Source organism: Uranotaenia lowii, chromosome 2 (genome assembly GCF_029784155.1).
Source record: "Uranotaenia lowii strain MFRU-FL chromosome 2, ASM2978415v1, whole genome shotgun sequence".
In the NCBI taxonomy this organism is placed as follows: Eukaryota; Metazoa; Arthropoda; class Insecta; order Diptera; family Culicidae; genus Uranotaenia; species Uranotaenia lowii.
Window position 1 is genome coordinate 226,928,716 of NC_073692.1, and position 22,126 is coordinate 226,950,841.

The following is a 22,126-nucleotide window of genomic DNA, read 5'->3' on the forward strand; positions in this document are numbered from 1 at the left end:
TTTCTTTTTCCACACTTTATTCAAACCAGAACTTGAATCTCTTGTTCAGTTTCTAGAAAGTACATGAAATGTTCTGATTCAACAATGGACAATCTTTACGCTAGTTATAATCTATAGAAGAAATCAAAAGCTTTCCTCTCTTTTGTTGACAACACAAGGGTTTCCTTTTTATGTTAACAAACTGGTGTGAATGTGTTTGCTTTTTTTTTGGGGTGACTTCAATGATTCTGATGAGAACAAACAAAAAAAAATCAGCAAAGAACTTGGTCGGCCAACTCGGTAAAAATGCATTAGTCTTAGAAAAGTTCTGCCGATCCACCGATCCACTTAACTGGATGTAGCGCTTCATTCCGGTTGCTGTCCTAATGGTTTAGACAGACTTTCCAGTGGACAGGAGAGCCATCAAACCTCCGGCTCCGGCAACGGAGAAAATGTAGTTGAAGGTGGGCGTGAAAGAACGCAGCAAGTAGAAGCTGGCAAAGATGACCACCGTCAGGAAGAGTGCGTTGTTATAGAAGATCGAGAAAGTGGTAGCCTCGTATTCGGCCACATCATTCTTCTTCCACAGAATCCGTTCGTCCTTCTCCTTGCGGCTGATCTTCTTGTCATCGGCCAGCAGCGCAGTCATTTCCCGGGTCACGGCATCTTCGCGCTTGTTGGCAATCTTGTGCTTCAGGGTGAATTTAGTGTTCTTGTAGGCCATAGCCATCAGATAGGTGCACAGCCCGGTGACGATGGCAAAAAAGACCAGCGATGGAAGCAGTTCCATCTGGTGGATCCTCCAGAAGAGCCCTACCAAATCAAAATGGGAACATTAAATTCAATCGTTTTTTTATATCGAAATGCTCAGGTCCAATCAAGGTTCATTTTAAGCCATACTTACAGATTGGGACGGCCGAAATGATGAAGGCATTTCCGTAGAACAAGGCGTTCGATTTGGTGCTCACGTTCCGGCTGAAATCCTGGAGCAGTAGCTCCTCTTCCTTGGTGAAACCTGAGCTCGTTTGGTCCGACATATTGTTTAGATTTAAATACGAATCTACTGGAAGATTAATCCGACTAAATATAAGCGATTCCGAGCGGAACTCTGCCAAACTAGAAATGTGGCAATCGAGAGGAAAATGGAAAGTGCCTACACACTGACCGCACTGATCTACTGGCAAAACCGAATTGGAAAAGAGAGAACGCGTAGCCGATACGTGTCAGGATTTCGGCGATGTGGAGGAACGAATGACAGACTTTTGGCGTTTTGTGTCCGCTTCTGACAGAAAGAACAAAAGTGTTGCCAGGCCGGATAAATTCCAAATACACTGAGCGTAAAGGAGTAACGAATTAGTTTTATAAGAGCCTGGCATAACTTTTAATTGTTACCAAAGAGATTTAAACCACTGAACTCCATGCACATGCAGAATGCCCGTAAAGTAATAAATATTAAAATCCTTCTTAGAAGTATAGAAAAAAAAATCGAGGTACGAATCGTTCGATCTAAAGAGACTATAGGATCGTTAGATTGATCCTTATGATTAGGTAATAATAAATTATTTACTTGTTATCAAAGATTTATAAAATGTAACGTGAACACTTAAAATGTTTGGTGATCTACTAGGCTGAAGGGTAGTGGACCGTGGTCTAGAGGATAGCGTTCAAGTCTTCTAAGCCAGAGGTCATGAGATCGAGTCTCGGTCACGGCATACATAGTACTCTTTCTGTGAGTTGGGTGGTGTTAGCATTAGTAAAATGCTAGCTATTATACCCTTGAAAGATGTACGCTTTAGTCTTAAGTAGAATTTTGATCTCTTCAAAGAAACATGAAGTTTCACGTTTCACTGACATCCATATGTATGTGTTCATTTTATAAAAAAATGTTTGGTGATCTACTAGGCTGAAGGGTAGATTTAATCAATAATGGTTTCCACGCTTGACTTTTAAAAAATTCAAAGAGCTGACCGGTGGTTAAGTTACACTAAGAGGTCTGAGTGAGCTCAGAAAAAAATGGGAACGTCAGATCTCGCACTTTACGTTTTGAAAGGAAACGATTTTTTTTAAACTAGAATTGTAATTGTATTATAGGTACCTATATACTTGAAGCATCAAGATTTGTTTTACTATGCAAAACTTTTTTGTCAAATTTCAGATGTGAACTTAAAATATTTCGAAACCTCGCGTCACATTGTTCGGCCATATTTCATTGGAATCTTTAGAAAATTCTCATGAAACTACGACGTTAACTACAGACTACAGATATATAATTTGCATCAGGTTTCGAACATTCTAAACAATTCAAAACGCACAAGCAGAAAATTGCAAGTGAGATGCAAGCACAGCGTTTTTAAGAAAACAGCACTAAAACTGGACAATTGCGCAACAAGATCAAATAAGTTTAAAAAAAAGTTCTTTGGTTGACAAATTATAACTGTTTGAATTTTTAGGAGCTACCTAGATACTTTTGTGAGGTCTGAAGCAAGTGAAAGTCGGTAGAGGTCAGAGGTGGGAACTCCATCATTCCAACTTTATTTCCTGCGATCGACTGTGCGTGTTCAACAAGTCCAACCAGGAAACTAACGAGCCTATAGGCTCGTTACAGGATACAATAAAGCTTTTCCTGTCAAATGTGATGTAATGATTGCTCTGCATAAAATTCAAAAGAACTAAAAATTTAGTTTAGAAAAGTCTAAAACTCAATAAGCTTTTTCAATCAAACTTCTGAAAAGCATTTTTTTTTTATTTTTTAACAATTCTTTATTTGAAACGGCTCATACCTTTAGGCTTTAAGGAGCCAAAACCGATTTTGTTGTTTACAATTGTTTTCTTAACTTAACACTTTGTGAGAGGAGAAAGGAAGATAGAAAGGGAAATATGAAAATAAAAAAGAAATTATAGACGAAGATCGATAGCTTTTAGAAAAAGGTAGATTTCGAACATGTAGTCCAAATCTAGCACAGCTAGTACATCTCTAACTGGAACATTAGGTGGTTTTCCTCGGGCCCTAAGGGAGTCTATTAAATTCGTTCTGGCGACAAGATGGACCTCACACGACCAAACAATATGCTCGATGTCATGGTAACCTTGGCCGCAACTACACAAATTGCTACCAGCAATGTCAAAACGATAGAGTACCGCGTTTAAGGAACAATGATTGGACATGAGACGGGAAAATATACGAATAAAATCCCGACTCAAGTTCAATCTATTGAACCATGGTTTAAGGCTTACCTTTGGGATAATCGAGTGGAGCCACCGACCATCCTCATCCTCGTCCCATTTGCGCTGCCAGTTGACAAGAGAGTTCCCTCGTACTAAGAAGTAGAATTCGTTGAAGACGATTTCACGTGGATACGTGTCGCCTTCCGTCGCCCCCACCTTTGCCAGAGAGTCTGCCTTCTCATTGCCCACTATCGAGCAATGAGAGGGAACCCAAACAAAGGTGATGGAAAAGCGACGTCTTGTTAAAGCACTCAAAATATCCCGTATCTTCTCTAGGAAGAACGGCGAGTGCTTTCCCGGTCGTATTGAGCGTATTGCGTCAACTGAGCTTAGGCTATCCGTTACAATGTAGTAGTGCCCAATAGGCCGTGAGGCGATGCTGTCCAAGGCCCAGTGAATAGCAGCTAACTCTGCTATATATACAGAGCATGGTGACTGGAGGTTATAAGAGGCGCTAGTTGTTTCGTTGAAAACTCCAAATCCCGTTGATTCCTCAATTAGAGACCCATCGGTAAAGTACATTTTGTCAGCATCGACGTGTCTATATTTAGCTTCGAAAATTCTTGGAATCTGAAGTGGGCGATGCGAATCCGGGATTCCACGAATTTCCTGCTGCATAGACAAATCAAACTGGACAGAAGAATTATCGTAGTCTGGGATGAAAACACGAGTTGAAGAGTACGAAGAAGGGTTTGCCTGCATTGACATGAGGACATGGTATATAGACATAAATCTGGTATGAAGATTTTGCTCTAGTAACCTTTCAAAATTAACGATCACCAATGGGTTCATGACCTCACACCTGATGAGGAACCGAAGTGATAGTAGATTGTATCGATCTTTCAAAGGAAGTATTCCTGCCAAAACTTCAACCCGAATACGAAAATATTGTAACATAACCATTCCTGTAGTAGTTATAAAACGATTAGAAACAGCGTAGAAAAACGTTTAGAAAATGATATCTGAAATCATAAAAAACATTGCACTTATCTTGAATTCCAAAACGACGGTCTGTTGAATATGGCGTTAAGTTATGTTACTGTTTAAAACTATTAAAACACTTATATGGAAGAACTGTTTTACGAACAGTTGAGATAACGTTCAAAAACCATTCATGGAAAACATATTCTGATCATCAAACTGTTTTTGTTACAGTTATTCTTAAAGTTCTGTTGTAACTGAACATTTACAGTAATAGTTGTAGAACGCATTAATATGACGTTCTTCCAACGCTATGCATACCGTACTCTGAATCACACGGGAATGTAGCACGCACACATATATAAGAAAATTTTCTTTATTGCCGAAAAACCATTTTTATATTTTATAAATGTTTATTTTATTCACTTCAACAATTTATATGACATATTAGCATTTAGCATCTCTACCAGGAGGAGACCTAATTTCGGGCACACGGGTGGATGTTCTCGTACCTGCTGGTCACTCGAATCCATCCATCGTACGGGACATTGCTTCCAGCGTAACATTGCGCCTGTTGCTGAAATAAATAAAACCATTTTCGTATATTTCAACAAATTGTAATGGCAAAAAAATTTACCTTTTGCGAACTTCGCTGGCGTCCTCCGGTTTGTCCTATAAAATATGTCCGTCCGGACCACAATCGGAGGACTTGTTGCTGCTGAAACGGGAGTGGGAAACGGAACGTGGGTCGAACGCGAAAAACGAATATTTTTTGTTTTTGTTTGTATTCTTCTTCTCTTTCAGTTGTCAACTCTCGGCAGGGATGCCAACTAGACCAATCTTTCTAAATTGTACCATGAGTTTAAAATGTGAAAATCAAAAAAGATTTATTAGCTTAGATCAAATGCTTTTAAACCTACTTACATACTTAATGACTTCAAGAAATAGGCAAATTTCGAGGAAATAGAATTTAAATCACTTATCATTGAAAAATGATAAAAAGGAAATGGAAATGATATGATGGATATGATATTTAGTAGAAATGATGTTTCTTCGGTCGGTTAGAGTTGAGAAATATATTTGTGCATCATATATAATTAACAAAAGAAGGTGATTATGCGGATATGCAGGTATATTTCCATGTTTCAAAAGAAGCTTGATCTCTTTACGCCAAACTTGTTTGGGGATGGGAGCAAAACATGTTTTACCTATTCTTAGAAAGAGATTATCATTTTTAATTTTGGTTTGAAGGTTTTTAAATACCATCTGACATCTCAATATTTTACTTATGAACGACATGGTTAACTGAAAGGTTGGATAAGTCAACAAAGTAAAATAAAGAAATATCTAAATATTCTGCAGGCTTTTTTTTGATGCATTTGTATAAATTAGTATTTTGCATGAGTATATCATAAAAGTGTGCTGATTTTTTGCCAAACCATCTGGCATCTCTGACACACGTCTTGGCCAATTTTTGACGTAAGTTTGATATAAGACATGGACGCTATGAGTAACGGTTCGAGATTATTTTTACGATTACAGAAAAAATTGAAGTTAATCGTTCATACAATTTATTCACCGATCCAGATATCATCACTTTTTCGCATGAATGTTTATGTTTCGTTTTTATCGTTGTCGAAGTAAAGTTTTATTTAATGGCTACGTTTACAGAGATAATCACTATTTCTGGAGCCGTAGATGTATCGTAGAGACTGTTTGAGATATGGTTTTTTAGTATGCGGGAAGACTCATGTTGTGCGTTGTGGACATACAGCCCAAAGCGATGCGAAGACAACGGTATTGGATACGCTCGAGTTTGATGAGGTGAGTTTTGGCAGCCGACTGGAAACAAAAGCTACCATATTCCATCACTGAAAGAATAGTTGTTCGATACAATTTTAAAAGATCTTCCGGATGGGCTCCCCACCAGGTGCCAGTGATTGAACGGAGAAAATTGATTCTTTGTTGGCATTTTCCTTTCAGATACTCAATGTGTGCTCTCCAGGTACATTTGGAATCAAACCAAACCCCAAGATACTTAAAACACCTCGATTGAGTGATCGTTCTGCCAAGAAGTTGGAGCTGTGGTTGAGCTGGTCTATGCTTTTTAGAAAAAACCACCAACTCAGTTTTCTCTGGAGAGAACTCGATCCCAAGCCCCAAAGCCCAGGAAGACAATCTGTTTAAAGTATCTTGTAAAGGTCTGTGCAGATGTGACTCAGTATCACTTGTTACAGATACTACGCCATCATCTGCAAGTTGTCTTAAAGTGCAGCCTTCAGAGAGACAACTGTCGATGTCACTTACGTAAAAGTTGTACAAAAGTGGACTCAAACATGAACCCTGGGGGAGGCCCATGTAAGAGGTTCTTCTAACTGCAATATCTCCGTGAGCAAAGTTCAGATGTTTCTCACAAAGCAAGCTGTATAAGATGTTGTTCAATAAAGGAGGCAGACCCCGGGAGTGCAACTTGTCTGACAACACCTCTATTGAGACTGCATCAAAAGCTCCCTTTATGTCTAGAAACACTGAAGCCATTTGCTCACGTTTTGCGTACGCCATTTGTATCTCTGAAGACAGCAAAGCAAGACAATCGTTTGTTCCTTTGCCCCTTCGAAACCCAAATTGAGTATCTGAAAGGAGACCATTTGTTTCTACCCATTTGTCTAAACGAAACAAAATCATTTTCTCCATCAATTTGCGTATACAAGACAACATCGCTATTGGACGGTACGAATTCGCATCGGACGCTGGTTTTCCGGGCTTTTGGATAGCGATAACTCTCACTTGTCTCCACTCTTGAGGAACAATGTTGTTCTCCAAAAATTGATTAAACAAATTTAACAAGCGAAATTTTGCGGCGTCCGGAAGGTTCTTCAACAAGTTAAATTTGATTTTATCAATTCCCGGAGCTGAATTGTTACAAGAGAGGAGGGCAAGTGAAAATTCGACCATCGAAAAGCTGGAATCCAGACCACACCTATCAGGAGGCACGTTCCGGATTATTTTTTGCACAGGTGTAGTATCTGGACAGACTTTCCGTGCGAAGTTGAATATCCATCTATGTGTATATTCTTCACTTTCATTTGTAGATGATCGATTACGCATGCTTCGTGCAACTTTCCATAAAGTACTCAAGGATGTTTCCCGTGATAAACCACCCACGAAATTTCTCCAATATGCCTTTTTCTTCCCTTTGATCAATTTTTTGAACTGATTTTCAAGGGAAACATATGATTCAAAAAGGACGAGGGTTCCATGTTTTCGAAAATCTTTGAATGCTTTTGATTTGTCCTTATAGAGCTTGGAACACTGCTGGTCCCACCATGGATTTGGGGTCCTTCGAAGAACAGATGAATCTGGGATGGGTTTTGTTTGAGCACAAAGTGCACTTTCAAGGATCAAGCGTGAAAGAAAGTGGTACTCCTCCAAAGGAGGTAGAACATTCATAGTATCAATGGCATCTGTTATTTTGTCCGAATACTTTTTCCAATCGATGTGTCTTGTAAGGTCATATGCCATATATGTTGAATTTGAAGTGCTGGCCCCATTGGTGATTGTTATTTTGATTGGTAAGTGATCACTACCATTGGGATCAGAGATTACCTTCCACTGGCAATCCAATGATAGTGAGTTTGAGCAGAGTGAGAGGTCAATTGCACTTTGTCTTGCAGGAGGTTTAGGTACCCGTGTTTTTTCACCCGTGTTCAAAATTGTTAAATTGAAACTATCACAAATGTCATAAATAAGAGTAGAACGACTATCGTCAATTTGTTCTCCCCAGACAGTTCCATGTGAATTGAAGTCACCCAGGATCAACCTTGGCTCAGGAAGTACTGAGCACAGATCCTCTAGGTGATTTCGATCCACTGCAACTCTATGAGGCCAGTACAAACTGACAACGCATAAGTCCTTACCTCTTATAGTTGTATGACATGCAACAGCTTCAATTCCTCCTGATAAAGGGAGGTGGATTCTATAGAAGGAGTGGCGCTTATTGATCCCCAAAAGCACCCCTCCATAAGAATCGTTGCGATCCAAACGGATAATATTAAAATCGTGGAATGAGATGTTTGATTGAGAAGAAAGCCATGTTTCAGAAAGGGCAAAAATATCGCAACTAGTTTCATGAAGAAGAAATTTGAACGGATCCAATTTAGGGATTAAACTACGACAATTCCACTGTATAACAGTGATATCTCCGACCTCTGGGCGTAAATTAGCCATCGAGAGAGATAAACACTGAAAGGAGGGGCCAAGTTTGCATCAATTGCTTCAAAAGTGTCTTTACAATAGGAAGCATTACACTAATAATGCTTTTTATAGATTCAGATACGTTGAAAAACGAAAAAATTCCATCGAGGATGTCAGAAAACTTAAAAAGTCCCGCTTGAGGAGTTGATTCTGGGCAAACTGCATCAGTAATGGGGGCGTTTGAGGTCCCCGCTGCTGTTGATTTATTCTGTGGTGAAAAGGTCGCGCTGAATCCAGGAGGAATTTGTTTCTTCTTTTCTGTAGCAATCGCTTTCTTGGTGATGTTGGTTGTAGGGCTGACCGTCGGGATTTTATTCGGAATCTTGGGGGTCTTGGTATTCGTTTTAGCACGCTTTCGTGAGTTCGCTACGAAAATAAATGGATTCTCCTCATCTGTTGTATCCTCGTTGTCAACTGGCAGCACTGAGAAGATGTTTGAGGACTGAGGTTGGATCGGAGGCGCCGCGCCCTTTAGTATGGCGGCATAGGAACGTTTTGATCGTTCCTTCAAAGAGCGCCTTTGACTATCCCAGCGGCTCTTAAACGCCTCGCACAAAGAGATGTCATGAGGTGAGCCCCCGCAATAGACACATTTCTGTTCTATTGCTGAGCACGCTCCATCCCCATGAACCTCCCCGCATTTGGGGCAACGCTTCTTGCTACAACAATGGGAAGCTGTATGCCCCAATTTAATGCAATTTTTGCATTCCATCGGGCGAGGCACGAAGAGCCGCACAGGAAGCCTCAAAACTCCGTCAATCAAGACGTAGTGAGGGAGGGCGGTACCCGCAAAGGTCACTCGAAATGAGGCTGAAGGCGAGTACTTTTTAACTCCTTCTACGACGGTGGTAGTGTTGAGTTGTCGGCAGTCCAAGATTTCGACCGAAGTCGAATCAAGGCTCTTAAACTTACCAACGCCGTGGGATTTAACGTACCCAGCCTCCAGACTCATTTCAGAGATCACGCCCTCTATCTCTACGTTTCGAGACGGAATGTAGGCGTGGTACTCCAAGGTAATGAATTTGCTGGCAACAATTTCATTAGCGGATTTTCGATTGTCCACGACAACGCGCAACTTGTTGGGTCGCACCTTAGTCACGCTGGTTACGGAGGACCATCTAGCCAGATCTTTCGTGATCTGCACTACGTTGAGCTGTTTACCGTTAGCTTTGGGCCGGATGAAAACCACCCATGGCCCAGAAAAAGACGTACCATCTGTGTAGGTTCGGAGCCGGGGTGCTACACTGTCAGCTGTGGGTGATAAGAAATTAACAGTCGTCCGAGAATGATTAGCATTTGAGGGACCAGCATCATCTGAATCCTCCAGATGCTCTTCATTCTCGAACATACCTTCCTCTTCGTCCACCGAAGACGGGTTTAACCCCCCGCCATCGCTCATATTTTCTTACGGAGACACGAATGTCTTCCGTGTTGAAAATATGAGCGATGCAAACTAAGTTCAAAAACTAATGTAGGGAAAAAATAGAAATAGTAAAGTGAAGGAAGAATGAAAAAAGAACTCACAATTTTTCTTTTAATTTTTGTTTCCACCGTCCGCTGTCCAAACACGTGGTTTTCCTCTGAAGAAAGATGGCGGCGTCAAAAGGAGAGCGAGACCAATCGATCCGTTCCGAATTCACCCGGTTATGGCACTCAAATCCGGATCAGCCTAGTTATGCCCCTACGGTGTCCAATACCCGGCTTTATCAGGAGCTATCAGGAAGGCGCCGTGTGGTAATGATAACGGCCTCGATGTAAGATGGCGATGGCGTCTGTGCTGGATCAAAATTTCCAAGCACAAAAAGTCCTTTGGTAACGACCGAACCATAAAGCGAGAAAAAAAACACTCCGCTTGAAGCACTCTTTGTTTACGAAATTGACCACTTTGATACGGCGAGGAAAATATATTATACTTTGATCAGCAGTGATAACGCACATCCGCACTGATCGAACGACTGCGAGAGAATGATTCTGAAAAGCATTATTTTATTTAAAAAAAAAAAAAAAAGAACCGAAATAAAAGATTCATGAAAAAGGTTGGTTTAGTTGGTAGCCCTAAAACCATCCGATATTTATATTTTGACATTGCTTTGTTATATGCAAGGGGGGTATAAACCTTGGTTATATGAAAATCGAGGAAAGTCAGTCTCGTGAGTCGCATAACATAAACAGCGTTCCAATTGGATTTAGGTAACAAAATTTCACGGCCCACAACAGAGACGAGTTTCTCGGAAAATATTCACAAATTTTTATTAATCAAAGTCCAGCAAAATGTTCGGACACGATATACGTAGCTATGACCTAAAGGTGGAACTGGCAAAGTGTTTCAACGGTTGTGGAACGGTATTTTTGGCCCAGCATTTACCCTCACAGCAACATGTAGCGGTAAAAAAATTTCTTATGGAAGATCTGAAAAACGATTTCAATTTAATAATGGTAAGTTTTAATTATTTAAATTATATGTGTGTCTTTTTCGATTCGTTTTATTTTGTATTTTAGGAGGAATCGAAACACCTGAGAGAGTTCAATCACCCCAATATACTCAGCTACCATACAGCATTTGTCCACAATGCAGACCTCTACTTTATTCTACCCCTGATGTGTTTCGGATCCTGTCGGGACACGATGAGCAATTATTTCGAAACCGGATTCCCGGAAATTATTCTAGCTTGTATTATAAGGGACGTGGTTGCGGGACTAGAATATCTTCACCGGAAAGGATACATTCACCGATCGATCCGCGCCAGTCACATTTTCCTAAACGAATCCCGTGCCATCATCGGTGGCTTCCGGGTCTGTACTAGCTTTTTGGGCGAAGGCAAAAGAGTTAAAAATCTTCACGAGCTTCCACCACATTCCACCAAAAGTCTGAACTGGTTAGCACCAGAAGTGCTGGCTCAGAACCTGCTAGGTTACACGGAAAAGTCTGACATCTACAGTCTGGGCATAACGGCGTGCGAGCTAGCAAATGGGGTAGAACCTTTCAGCAACTTCCTAACCACATTGATGTTAACGGAAAAGATGCGAGGCTACCAACCCCTTTTGCTCGATAACAGCACCATTCCAAGCGAGGAGGTGTTCGCCCAAGCCATGGATTCTGGCGTGGGAGACACGAATTCTTCCCAGACCCGTCAGATTTATGCTAGCCGTCAGTTTACAGATTCGTTGCACAAGTTTGCTGAGCTATGCTTGCAGTTGTAAGTAACACCTTACTTGACCTTACCCTATTTTTCTATTGGTTATTATTTATCTGATTATTTTAGCAACCCCAACGATAGGCCATCAGCGGCAGAACTGATCAACCATTCGATGTTTAAACAGTGTAAGCATACTGGCATTCGAGAGCAGTTCGCTGAATGTGGAATCGAAACGGCAGATTTCAACACTATCAAAGGTGAGCTTTAAAAATTGTTTATTTGAATCTTAACCTGAATTAAGAAAAAAATCGAAATTAATTCTACAAAAACTTAACCGTTAACTATTGATCAAATCTTAATAGGCTTATTTAACTTAGACTTATTTTTCAATTGATTTGTTCTCGATTCAACAAACGCCACAAAAATGTATTTTGTATAAAATATCGGTTCTCTTGTACCATAATAAAAGGCACTGTCGTCAATTTTAAACTGATTCAAAAACTAAGACCTAAGAAAATTTTATAAATTGTATTGTACTCTTTACTAAACATCCTTCCGCTTTTTTCCGCCAGATTTCGATCTCAACCTATCCAATGATTTCGCCAGCATGTCGATGGACACCGGTAGCTTCGAGTGGGACTTTGCCGAATCGTAAAGCAGTCCAAGTGGCGAAAGTTCCAAGCTAAATCAAATCAATTAGTAGTACTACAACCTGTGTTTCATCAATCAATTCTGTTATCGATACATTGCTCGTTGATCTTTTTTTATAATCTACTGTTATTCTAGACTTCAAAGAGTAAGAGAGAGAGACCGTTCCGATAGACTACCGAGCACACACGTTTTTACTGTCATCTAGGGACGAGTTGAAGAAAAACAGTTACTAGTTTATAGTAAAATGAAACACACATTCGAAACTGTTAGTGTATAAATTAGGGTTTTATTAAAATATAATTATAGGTTTTAATATGGATGTAGAAATTGGTTTCCTTTTTTTATAACTGAAAGAAATGCATACGGTGTACGATTTATTGAATGTTTCATCAAATTGATTACAATGAAGCAAGTGAAAATAAATGCCATAAGCGGCTCGATTCAAAGGAAATAATACTTTCGATTTTTGTTTGCTTGCTGCTTCAACAGGTTCCAAATTAAGAAAAAAAATCAAAATGCTTAAGTAACATTAAAATGCACCACTACACATAACCGAAGGAAAATCCTGAATTAATTTCCTGATGAAATTTGATTCATTTAACATTGTTTATACTTTTAACGCGCTCAGGAAACTGACAGTACTAGAAAATTGGTGGATCTTCATTGGCATTCTTAGGCTAGTGAATGCTGCTGCGCTCAACCGCTCATAACCATTCGCACGAATTCTTCGTAGTTTACGTTGCCTTGGGAATCCTCCTGATTCTGCAGCAGTTGCTCGACCTGTAAAAAAATAATGTTTGATTAAATTTGTTTTACAAATTAATCTAGTCAATATAGGGAACTCCAATCCCAATCCTACCTCATCATCGGCCAGCTTCTCGCCCAGGGTGGTCAACAGGTGACGCAGCTCGGCGGACGAGATGAACCCGCTGGCGTCCTTGTCGAAATGGCGCAGCCCCTCGATGAAATCGTCCGCCGTGTCCATGGTGCGCTGCTTCGAAATGGCCTGATAGATCGGCAGGAACACCTCGAACGAGACGCGCTCGTCCGGCTTCAGCTGCATGGTGAACTTCTTGACGTCCGACTCGGTCGGGTTCTGGCCCAGCGCCCGCAGACACTCGCCGATTTGTTGCTGCTGGATTTTGCCATCGCCGCGGTTGTCGAACAGGTTGAAGGCCTCCTGGAATTCTGTAGAAGAGAGAAGGGAAAACGGAATTAGGATCCAAAATACAGCGTTTACGGTTTTAGAATTTTTTTTAATGAAACTTTCCATACCAAGTGACCATGAAAATACATCGACCCTCTCCGGTTTAGCCCTAAATCAGTAGAAGACTTATTGTAATGTAAATTACATGACATTACAAGTCACCCTACAGATTCAGGGCCAAAACGGGAGAGGGTCGATGCGTTTTATGATCACTTGATATGGAATGGCCTAAATATAATATGTAAGTATAAAAATAAAATCAGCAGAAGTTGAAAATCCTAGTTGATATATCAGCGCGGTATTACCTGAGTTCGTTAGCTTTATCAATGCCATGTTAGAACCAAGGTTTCAAAAAAAAATTCTGTGTTTTTGTGAAAAATTGTGTCTCTTTAACATTTTACTTGAGAAAATTAATAAACAATTAAAATCTTATCATGACTTTCCAATATAAAGTTAGAAATCCAAAATTAATGTTGGCATTGAAGATTTAGAATTTTAGGAAAACGTACAATAATCTGTAAAATATGTGAATATTTTCAAAGTTCTGTGTTCTGTGAGTCACAGACTGTGACACAGATTCTGTTATGAAAATTTGCTTAAAATTCTGTGAAATTATCGATTATTCTTGTAAACTACTAGAAACTACTTGTAGCTAAGATAAGCGAGTATTTAATAAGCCCACATCAATATGGGAGGCAGCACTTAACCGCAACCCTTGGAGGAGATGTATGACGATTTGAATAGCCGAAAATGTGCTTGTTCCCTATTTTCTTGCTGTTACCAAAATTGAAATAAGCGATGATAGTGCAGCACAGTCTGAGTGATAGTTTTGCATGAATGCAAGTGGGAGGGATGCAGCTTAAATTTTGAGAAATCTTACGGGATTTTCTTAAGGAGAGAGAATAACTTTTCGCTCCCATTGCCTATGGTAAAGGCTAGAGTCACAGCTCGCCAACAATTTGTGTCCCTAAAAGTTTCCCCAAATAGCAAAAAGTTCATTACAAAGTGAGTACCACAGGGAAGCAACTTGAGCCCGTTGATGTTCTCGATCTTTATCCGACGCAAATTTAATGTCCTTTGTTTTTTTTAATAAAAACACAAACAAGAATATCTTATTCTTAACTTATGAACAGGGCTTGTGATATAGCTCATTTGGCAAGTCTGTTGTCTCCTGAGCCGATGTCCGCGAGTTCGAGCCCAAGAGCAAACATCGAACACAGTTGTACCGGATAAGTTTTTCAATAACGATTCGCCAACTGCACCGTTGATAAAGTCGCGAATACCATAAAGATGGTAAAACGACTAAAATCGAATGGATCCTAAACAGACTAAATCAAAAGCCAAACAGACAACCCAAAAGCTCTAAATAACTAAAAAATCAATGCATTCTCTAATGCAATGGGTTTTCTTGCATGCATAAGCCATGTGAATGACGACACTAATCGAAAAATTTTCAAGTCTTTTTTTAAGTAATTTATTCCAAGAAACTCAAAACTGGATTTGAATCAATTTTGGAATGATTTTCAGTAAATTTGACGCCCAAGTAAGTTTTGACATAACGATTTAATGTATTACAATGAATGACTTTTTCTTATTGAAACGGGGTGATTGCATATAAATTCAATGTAGAATACGACTCATATTGTTCCCGTCAGGGGCAACAAGATCGAAAAAACTTCCGTGAATTTAAACAGGTTTCGTTTTAATACAACCGTTAAATTTCTCCTGCATTAGATTACAATTTTCTTTCAATAATCCTTTCGTTTTTTAACTTACTTTCTAAGTTTGCAATCAACTTACGTTAAGTGTTTCTTTTTGCTAAATCTTCGTGTACCCGGTATCCTTTCCAGTACGGTAGCAGCGATTAACTCAACGTAGCTCCTGACTTTTGAGTCCTAGTCACACGTTATAGTTATCGTGAGTCGTTCCGTCCCTAGACGAAGTGGCTAACCAAGGAAATCCTTTGAATAAAGCACGATTCCCTTTCTAGTTTCGGTTTTTAGTACACCTTGGTCAGTTGGGAGCGAATTAAATGCCTTAAATTTAAGTTGATTCGAATGAAACAATATTGTTCAACACGTGAGGTATCAGATAAATTTCTGCATGATGATAATCCGAAATGATCATTGTTTACATTCTCCTGTCTACCTAGTCCTATCTCTTTTTCTATATTGGTTTAAAGCAGTGCAGGTGCCTTCTGATGGGGGCTGATTGATAATGGAGGCGTGGTCGCACATTTTGCGTAACACTCCCCCCTCCCCCGGTACGCAGGATGTTGGATCATGCTTACTAACTGTTACCCCGACGTCCAGAACGGCTAACTTCACAGCTGGTAACGGCTAACTTCGATTTCTAGTAATGTGTTTTTCAGTACTTCGTCACTTGGGAGTCTGACGATCTTCATATTGCTTAGTATCTTTTTCACGGATTGGACTAATCTCTCCCAACTTCCTCCCATATGCGAGCTACTTGGGGGCAAGAAGGTCCATTTGGAATCGGGCGTGGTAAACTCTCTCACCAACGTATCCTGATCCATGCTACGCAGAGCTTCGGTGAGCTCACGATTAGCACCGATAAAATTAGTTCCTCGGTCGCTAAATATTTCTAAAGGATTTCCTCTTCTGGCAATAAAATCACCAATTGCAAGAATGCAAGAGCTGGTGTTCAAAGAGTGTGCTATTTCGATATGGACTGCTCGGATGACCAAACAAGTCATTAATACGCCCCATCTTTTCTCCACACGTCTGCCGACAACGACGTTCATAGGACCAAAATAGTCTATATCTACATATATATACCGACGAATGAGAACGGTTTTGTATAGGCTGCTAGTCTACCTGGAGGAAGCGCAGCCATGAGAGGGGGATGCGGTCGAGCCTTAAATTTTTTGCAGGTCTGACAGTCTCGCCGAATTCTGTCACAAAGCCGTCTGAGCTGAAAAATCTGGTACTTTTGTCGCAGTTCATTCACAACGGTTTCCTTATTTATTTGATGGAATTTCTCATCTGTCAATCTGTTGGGTTCAATTAACGGTAGTTTCATGGTATGCACATTCGCAAAATGCTAGATCTCGTTCATAGTCGCTTCATAATTGAAAGGTTGTGTTGGCCACAACTCCATTTCCTGCCAGATGAACTGAGGCCCCTTGAACCACCGACTAGAGGACGAAAAATCGGGAGTCTTATGCCACTTTGTGCCTTCGTCAGCAACGTTGTTTCTAGTTGGGACCTAGTTCCATTAGGAGAGCTCTGTATTCTCTAAGATTTCGCCGACCCTTGCTCCAACAAATTTGCTGTATTTACGATGATCTGACCGTAACCAACACAAAACGTCCCTGGAGTCCGTCCAGAAGAATCTTCGGGTGATTCGTATTCTGTGACATTCGCAAATATCTTTAGCGAGTCTCGCTCTGATCACGGCAGCTTGAAGCTCCAACCGTGGTATCGAAACGTATTTCAAAGGAGCAACACGTGTTTTCGACGTAATAATTGAACACTCGATTTGGTGTTTCTCTTTAATACGGAAGTATGCGACGGCGGCATATCCGTTCTCGCTTGCGTCGACGAAAACGTGTAGTTGAATTTCGTTGCAGTCGTTAGATGATGTGATTCGGCGGTAGCAGCGGGGTATTGAAACAGTGTTCACCTCTTGTAGTACGCTGAGCCAGATTAGCCATTTCTTGAACAATTTTCGACTGATATAAATCATACAAAAGCAAGTTCAACAAAATGAGCAAATTTATTTAACTGAAAGCTTTTTCCTTCTTTCAAAACAGTGGAGTTCAATTCATTTTAAAATTTTAAGGTTCCCATACAAAAAAAAATCATAATAAGAAGATTATTTAAAAGAAAAAAAAACAATAGAAATTAGACACATGGCGAACAATTCTTAACACATTAAGGACCCCGAAGAAATCTAAGCCGTTAAACACCATTCTAGGTACAAATTTAATACCTATCTTTGATTTACTGGAAGTGTTGTGCTCAATTTTGTACCATAATGTTTATGTTTCAAGATTCGTAACATTTACATTATGCTTCTTAGTGTAGCATACAAACGGCGATATCTCGTATTTGGTCCGCATGTGTTAAACAATTAACATATTTTAACATAGCGATGTAGATGTACAGCTGATCCAAAGGATTGAAAAACCTTTCAAACTTTCAAGGAGGGAATTCACATACAAAACAAATGTTTAATCCCTTGAACATTTTCCGAGAGAATTTTTTTTTATTTGTACCGCCTACAAGCTTTGACATAACTAGATTAATTTAGATGACTAAGCTCAAACATTATCGAGTTTTTTTAAAGAAATTAATAACATAAAGAGACGATTTGTTGTATTGTTCAATTAGGTTTGTATAGGAAAATTGAATATTTTGTACTGTTAAATCAAAATCATTTTTGTTTCTTCTATGGAACCTAGACTGCTTATGGTTTTTGTGCCAATTTATAAATTCTCCTAAGGAAATTCTTAGCTGAACACCTTTGTTGGAGACCGTAACTTCGTATCTTATTAGGCAAAAAAATATTGCGTGATGAAAATGATTGCGATTAAGAGAAAAACCTTAAATTTGAGTCTAAAAAATCGGTTTATTGGGAAATGTGATACAGCGAAGCCAAGCCAAAATGGGATGTCATTTTTCTAAGAAACATTTTTTTCTACCGGAAAATCCGGGAGAGCAGTCCAAATTTTCATCGGACCCCATCATATTCAAACATCGTTGGATAGATTTATTCTTGGCAATTCCAAAAATATATAAAACACTTGAATACAGCAAAGCTGTCAAATATTATAAATAATTTAAAAAAAATTGTTTTTCTGGTCTTACTTCTTTCGGGACCAACAGTAGATAACTTGGTAAAACATATGTACTTAATTTTGAAATATTAGGTTACTAGAATAAATTACCTACGCAATGAGTCTAATATCATCAAAATTGGTTAACATTTGCGTTCAGGGGAACAAACTACAGGTCATATTTTCGCGAAACGGATTTTTTGTGAAATGCTTTGGAGGGTTAAAAAAGCTGGATCTTTTTTCCATATAATAATTTATTATTTAGCTGCACAGATTTTCAATACTTTGATTTGAAAAGATTTCGATTTTGTTCGGTATTTTCATCCTCTGAGATGATTCATCCCTAAAAGGGCTCCAGTATTCCAAGCTCACCCCATTCAAATTTTTTATATCAATTACTGTTTTTCTTCAGAAAAATAAAAGTTGTTCAGTAGGGTGTCCCAAAATTGCATAATGTCTGGGAACCTGAGGGCTCAACCTCCAAGTGATAGATTTGGGCGTGGAGAACAAACTTTTGTATGGAGCCAAACACGATCTTTGAAAAAAGTCTACTTTTCAAAGATTCGATTTAAAAAAAATCTGGGTAAAAAAATTCACAATACTTAGATATATATTTTATATATTTTTTTAAATTTTTATGGGTTAAAGACTATGTGGAAAAAATATCAAATGAACCCATTATCTATCCAAATTTAAGATTAGCAAGCTATTTTCTAATAAAAAAAATTATTGTCCATAACTTTTTTATTCGACTTACCAAAATTTATCAAATTCGACTTATTAGATACCTACTTGAAAATCGAAATAGGCTAACAAAAAAAAAAAACTTAAATGATTTACGAATATCATCAGAAGGCTATATGCCAATTTTTAGCTAAATCTTTCAACGGGAAATTTTAATAAAATTGACAGATTTAGCTCAAATTTGGCATATGGCCTTCTGATGATTTTTTTTTAATAATCTAAGTCTTTTTGCAAATATTTAGATTTTCAAGCAGGTATTTATTAAGTCAAATTTGATAAATTAAGTAAAAAATATCCCAAATTGAGATTTTCCATAACGTTTAAATCGTAAATAGCTCTTCACAGGATGACCTAAGCAACATACTTTGTTGAGCAAAGTTTGAGTGCACAAATATTCAAGTCTTATGATGACATAGGCATTAAAAAATTCTACGCTGAATACACATTTTGGTCAGACGAATAAAAAATTATGGACAGTAAATTTTTTTTTAGAAAATAATTTGCTCATTTTGAGTTTTGATACAAATTTGATTTATTTTTTTTACGTGTTATCTATAGCCCAAACAAAATTAAAAGAATATAAAATATATCAACTTTGCGAAAAAATTAGAACCAAGATTTTTTTTTTTAATTCTATGAAAAGTAGACTGCGTTGCGTTTGCGGAACCTCTAAACATGATTTTTTTTAAGTTGGCCCCATACAAAAGTTTGTTCTCCACACCTAAATCTATCATTTGGAGGTTGAGCCCTCAGATTACCAAACATTATGTAATTTAAGGACACCCTATTGTTCAGTGGTTTCGCCACTGACTTTTTTATTCATTTTAAAGCAAGCACTCGTAACATTCACAATATGAACCAAATTCACATTCTTAAACACTCGTTGTTTATTTGAATATTAAATGGCATAATATGTTTTTTTTTTTAATTGATTTTAAGCACAGTTCTGCTACTTGAACTTTCGATGTTTCAACAATTTCACTTAAATATCGGTTGCTCACCTTCGACTGATGTAAAATTATTCTTCTTTGGTGGATCGTACATGTACATGGTGATGAATTTTCAGTATTTCTAACAAATAATTTAACGAATATCCTTGCACTAATCAACTGTAGCTAAAAAAAACAAAACACTGCACTTCGAAACCCCTTAGTCTTCGTTGTTTATTTATCGTTCGTCGCAGTAGAATGGGTGAAAGATAATCCACTTAATTCTTCCCGGTATAGTTGAACTGCTCGCTAGAATGTCGATGTCAACCGTGGATTCTCAATGATAGCTCATGTAACCGCAGAGCAGATGGGGACAATATCACTTAATGATGTATTATTTCAGCTATAGCTATTGGATATAGTTAGGAGGTAAGATCCGGGCACTTCACAATTCCCCAAAGAAACTCGATCCACGAACTGCTACACAGAGCCTGAGCCCAAAGGTGCCCGATCGAAACAGACTGAGGTGATTTCCTCTTTGAAGTAACTCACAGCCAATCCCCGCAGCACTGTGGTTCGTTGAATTTAAACGTACTATTTACTTGTTGTCTGTTAGTTTTATGGAGCTTGAAGGTCGCACGATCGATAAGTGCTCGTTCTTATGGTTTATTCTTATATTTTTGCGCTAACGTTACGAGGTCACAGGCGCTAACAGATGGCGCACCCGGCGAGGTTTCCGGTCGAGGTCTAGTTGTTGCTGCTACCGCAAACTACCGAGAGCTACCTTATGACTTGGATGGAATGGTTTGAAATAATCTCGCGAGAAACGTGTGAACGCGTCCGCCGTACGATCGTTACTAAACCGATATCGCGAGACCCAAGTAATGAATGCGAATGCGGCTCTGCTCCAGCCTGTCGCCAAATGGCAAGCAACTCTCAAGAAGCAATATACACACGCAGCAGCAGCAGCAATAAGAAAGATAATTCCATTAAATTATATTCGGATGCTGCTTGCTTGCTGCTACCATTGTTGTTGCAACGAGCTGTTGGGAGAAGACAGCCGCGTTACATAGCTATTGGAGCTAGTAGTAGCCACTATACACGGTGGGTTTCATAGAAGCAATTTGATAATAAAAAAATCCGTAGCGTTAGAACGTTAAGGTTAAATATTCAAATGTTTAATCCTTCATCTTCCACCTACCTATTTCAGTATTTTGTTAAAAGAATTAAGGAAGATTTTTACTTTGAAATCCTTAGTTTCTTCTGGTTTTGCGATCAAAATTGAAATGTTTTGTCGGTTTTAACTTAAAGGGTGATACGGTCAAAATTTGGTCAAGGGAAAACGAGTTTAAATCGGTGAAATCGTTTATTTAAAAAATCAAATAAAATTTCTTTTTCAAGTTTAATAAGTATAAAATTCAGGAAAAATATTCAGTTACGCTTCCGCTTTTCCAAATCCGAATTGCCGGGCCTTACGCTTAACCCCTGCCATCAGATTTTGTACAGCCACCTTGTCCACCTTCTTCGCCGCAGAAAGCAAGTTTGCTTTGAACTGCTGCTCGTCCTTAGCAGTTTTTGGTCTTCTTTATGTTCCGCTTGACAATAGCCCAATATTTCTCAATTGGGCGGAGCTCTGGCGTGTTGGGAGGGTTCTTGTCCTTGGGAACCACCTGCACGTTGTTGGCGGCGTACCACTCCATGGCCTTTTTACCGTAATGGCAAGATGCCAAATCCGGCCAAAACAGTACGGAACAACTGTGTTTATTCAGGAAAGGCAGTAGACGTTTATTCAAACACTCTTTCACGTAAATTTCTTGGTTGAAGTCCTGCAAGCTATGAAAATGCTGCTTTTCAAGCCACAGGTACAGATGGCTTGCCAAACCAGATATTTCTTCGCGAACTTTGGCAGTTTCATGTGCTTGAAAATATCTGCTACCTTTCCCCTTCCTTTTTGCCGTATAAAACTCCTGTCCCGGAAGCTGCTTGTAGTCGGCTTTGACGTAGGTTTCGTCGTCCATTACCACGCAGTCAAACTTCGTCAGCATCGTCGTGTAAGGCCTCTGGGATCGCGATTTGGCCGTCGTATTTTGTTTATCATCGCGATTTGGAGTCACAACCTTCTTGTAAGTCGATAGTCCGGCTCGTTTTTTGGCTCGATGCACGATTGCAGACGATACACCCGGCTTATTTGCGGCATCTCGGAGAGAGAGGTTAGGGTTTCGCTTGAAACTACCGGCAACTCTCTTTGTCGTCTCAGCGGCTTCCGGTTTTCGATTTA

The 22,126-nt window shown here is 39.2% G+C and overlaps 4 protein-coding genes across 6 annotated transcripts in view; 1 reads left to right on the top strand and 3 right to left on the bottom strand.

Moving 5' to 3' along the window:
- Positions 1–1,233, bottom strand: LOC129744357 (translocon-associated protein subunit gamma). Its single transcript, XM_055736840.1, has 2 exons — positions 884–1,233; positions 1–792 (listed from the first exon to the last, which is right to left on the bottom strand). The coding sequence occupies exons 1-2, from the start codon at positions 1,014–1,016 to the stop codon at positions 371–373; spliced, it is 555 nt and encodes a 184-aa protein (XP_055592815.1). The 5' UTR covers positions 1,017–1,233; the 3' UTR covers positions 1–370.
- Positions 1,234–2,753: 1,520 nt separating this feature from the next.
- On the bottom strand, positions 2,754–4,211 carry LOC129744356 (uncharacterized). Its single transcript, XM_055736838.1, has 2 exons — positions 3,214–4,211; positions 2,754–3,088 (listed from the first exon to the last, which is right to left on the bottom strand). Exons 1-2 carry the CDS (start codon positions 4,105–4,107, stop codon positions 3,077–3,079), a joined length of 906 nt encoding a protein of 301 aa, XP_055592813.1. The 5' UTR covers positions 4,108–4,211; the 3' UTR covers positions 2,754–3,076.
- A 6,278-nt stretch (positions 4,212–10,489) lies between these two features.
- On the top strand, positions 10,490–12,378 carry LOC129744355 (STE20-related kinase adapter protein alpha). Of its 2 annotated transcripts, XM_055736837.1 has the most exons (5): positions 10,535–10,569; positions 10,642–10,815; positions 10,879–11,576; positions 11,643–11,773; positions 12,089–12,378. In XM_055736837.1, exons 2-5 carry the CDS (start codon positions 10,651–10,653, stop codon positions 12,169–12,171), a joined length of 1,077 nt encoding a protein of 358 aa, XP_055592812.1. In that variant the 5' UTR covers positions 10,535–10,569; positions 10,642–10,650; the 3' UTR covers positions 12,172–12,378. The 2 variants fall into 2 exon arrangements, with proteins under 2 accessions (XP_055592811.1, XP_055592812.1); XM_055736836.1 differs by having other exon boundaries at positions 10,490–10,815.
- Positions 12,379–12,433: 55 nt separating this feature from the next.
- Positions 12,434–22,126, bottom strand: part of LOC129744358 (myosin-2 essential light chain) — a 52,494-nt gene continuing 42,801 nt past the window's right edge. Inside the window, exons 1-3 of one of the 2 annotated variants that reach the window (XM_055736841.1) lie at positions 19,921–20,716; positions 13,027–13,355; positions 12,434–12,947 (exon numbers count right to left, since the gene is read on the bottom strand). In XM_055736841.1, the coding sequence (XP_055592816.1) occupies positions 12,864–12,947; positions 13,027–13,355; positions 19,921–19,969 (462 nt within the window). In that variant the 5' untranslated portion in view covers positions 19,970–20,716 and the 3' untranslated portion in view covers positions 12,434–12,863. Of the gene's footprint in view, positions 12,948–13,026; positions 13,356–19,920; positions 20,717–22,126 lie in introns of those variants that run through there. The other variant, XM_055736842.1, reaches the window with a different exon arrangement.

What these genes read in the sequence shown, in the direction of transcription:
- LOC129744357 (XM_055736840.1), bottom strand. Translation starts at nt 1,016, where the DNA reads ATGTCGGACCAAACGAGCTCAGGTTTCACCAAGGAAGAGGAGCTACTG. An exon ending in CATTTCGGCCGTCCCAATCT is followed by an intron (nt 793 to 883) that starts GTAAGTATGGCT and finishes TTGATTTGGTAG; the next exon opens with GGCTCTTCTGGAGGATCCAC.
- LOC129744356 (XM_055736838.1), bottom strand. Translation starts at nt 4,107, where the DNA reads ATGGTTATGTTACAATATTTTCGTATTCGGGTTGAAGTTTTGGCAGGA.
- LOC129744355 (XM_055736836.1), top strand. Translation starts at nt 10,651, where the DNA reads ATGTTCGGACACGATATACGTAGCTATGACCTAAAGGTGGAACTGGCA. An exon ending in GCTGAGCTATGCTTGCAGTT is followed by an intron (nt 11,577 to 11,642) that starts GTAAGTAACACC and finishes TGATTATTTTAG; the next exon opens with CAACCCCAACGATAGGCCAT. An exon ending in AGATTTCAACACTATCAAAG is followed by an intron (nt 11,774 to 12,088) that starts GTGAGCTTTAAA and finishes TTTTTCCGCCAG; the next exon opens with ATTTCGATCTCAACCTATCC.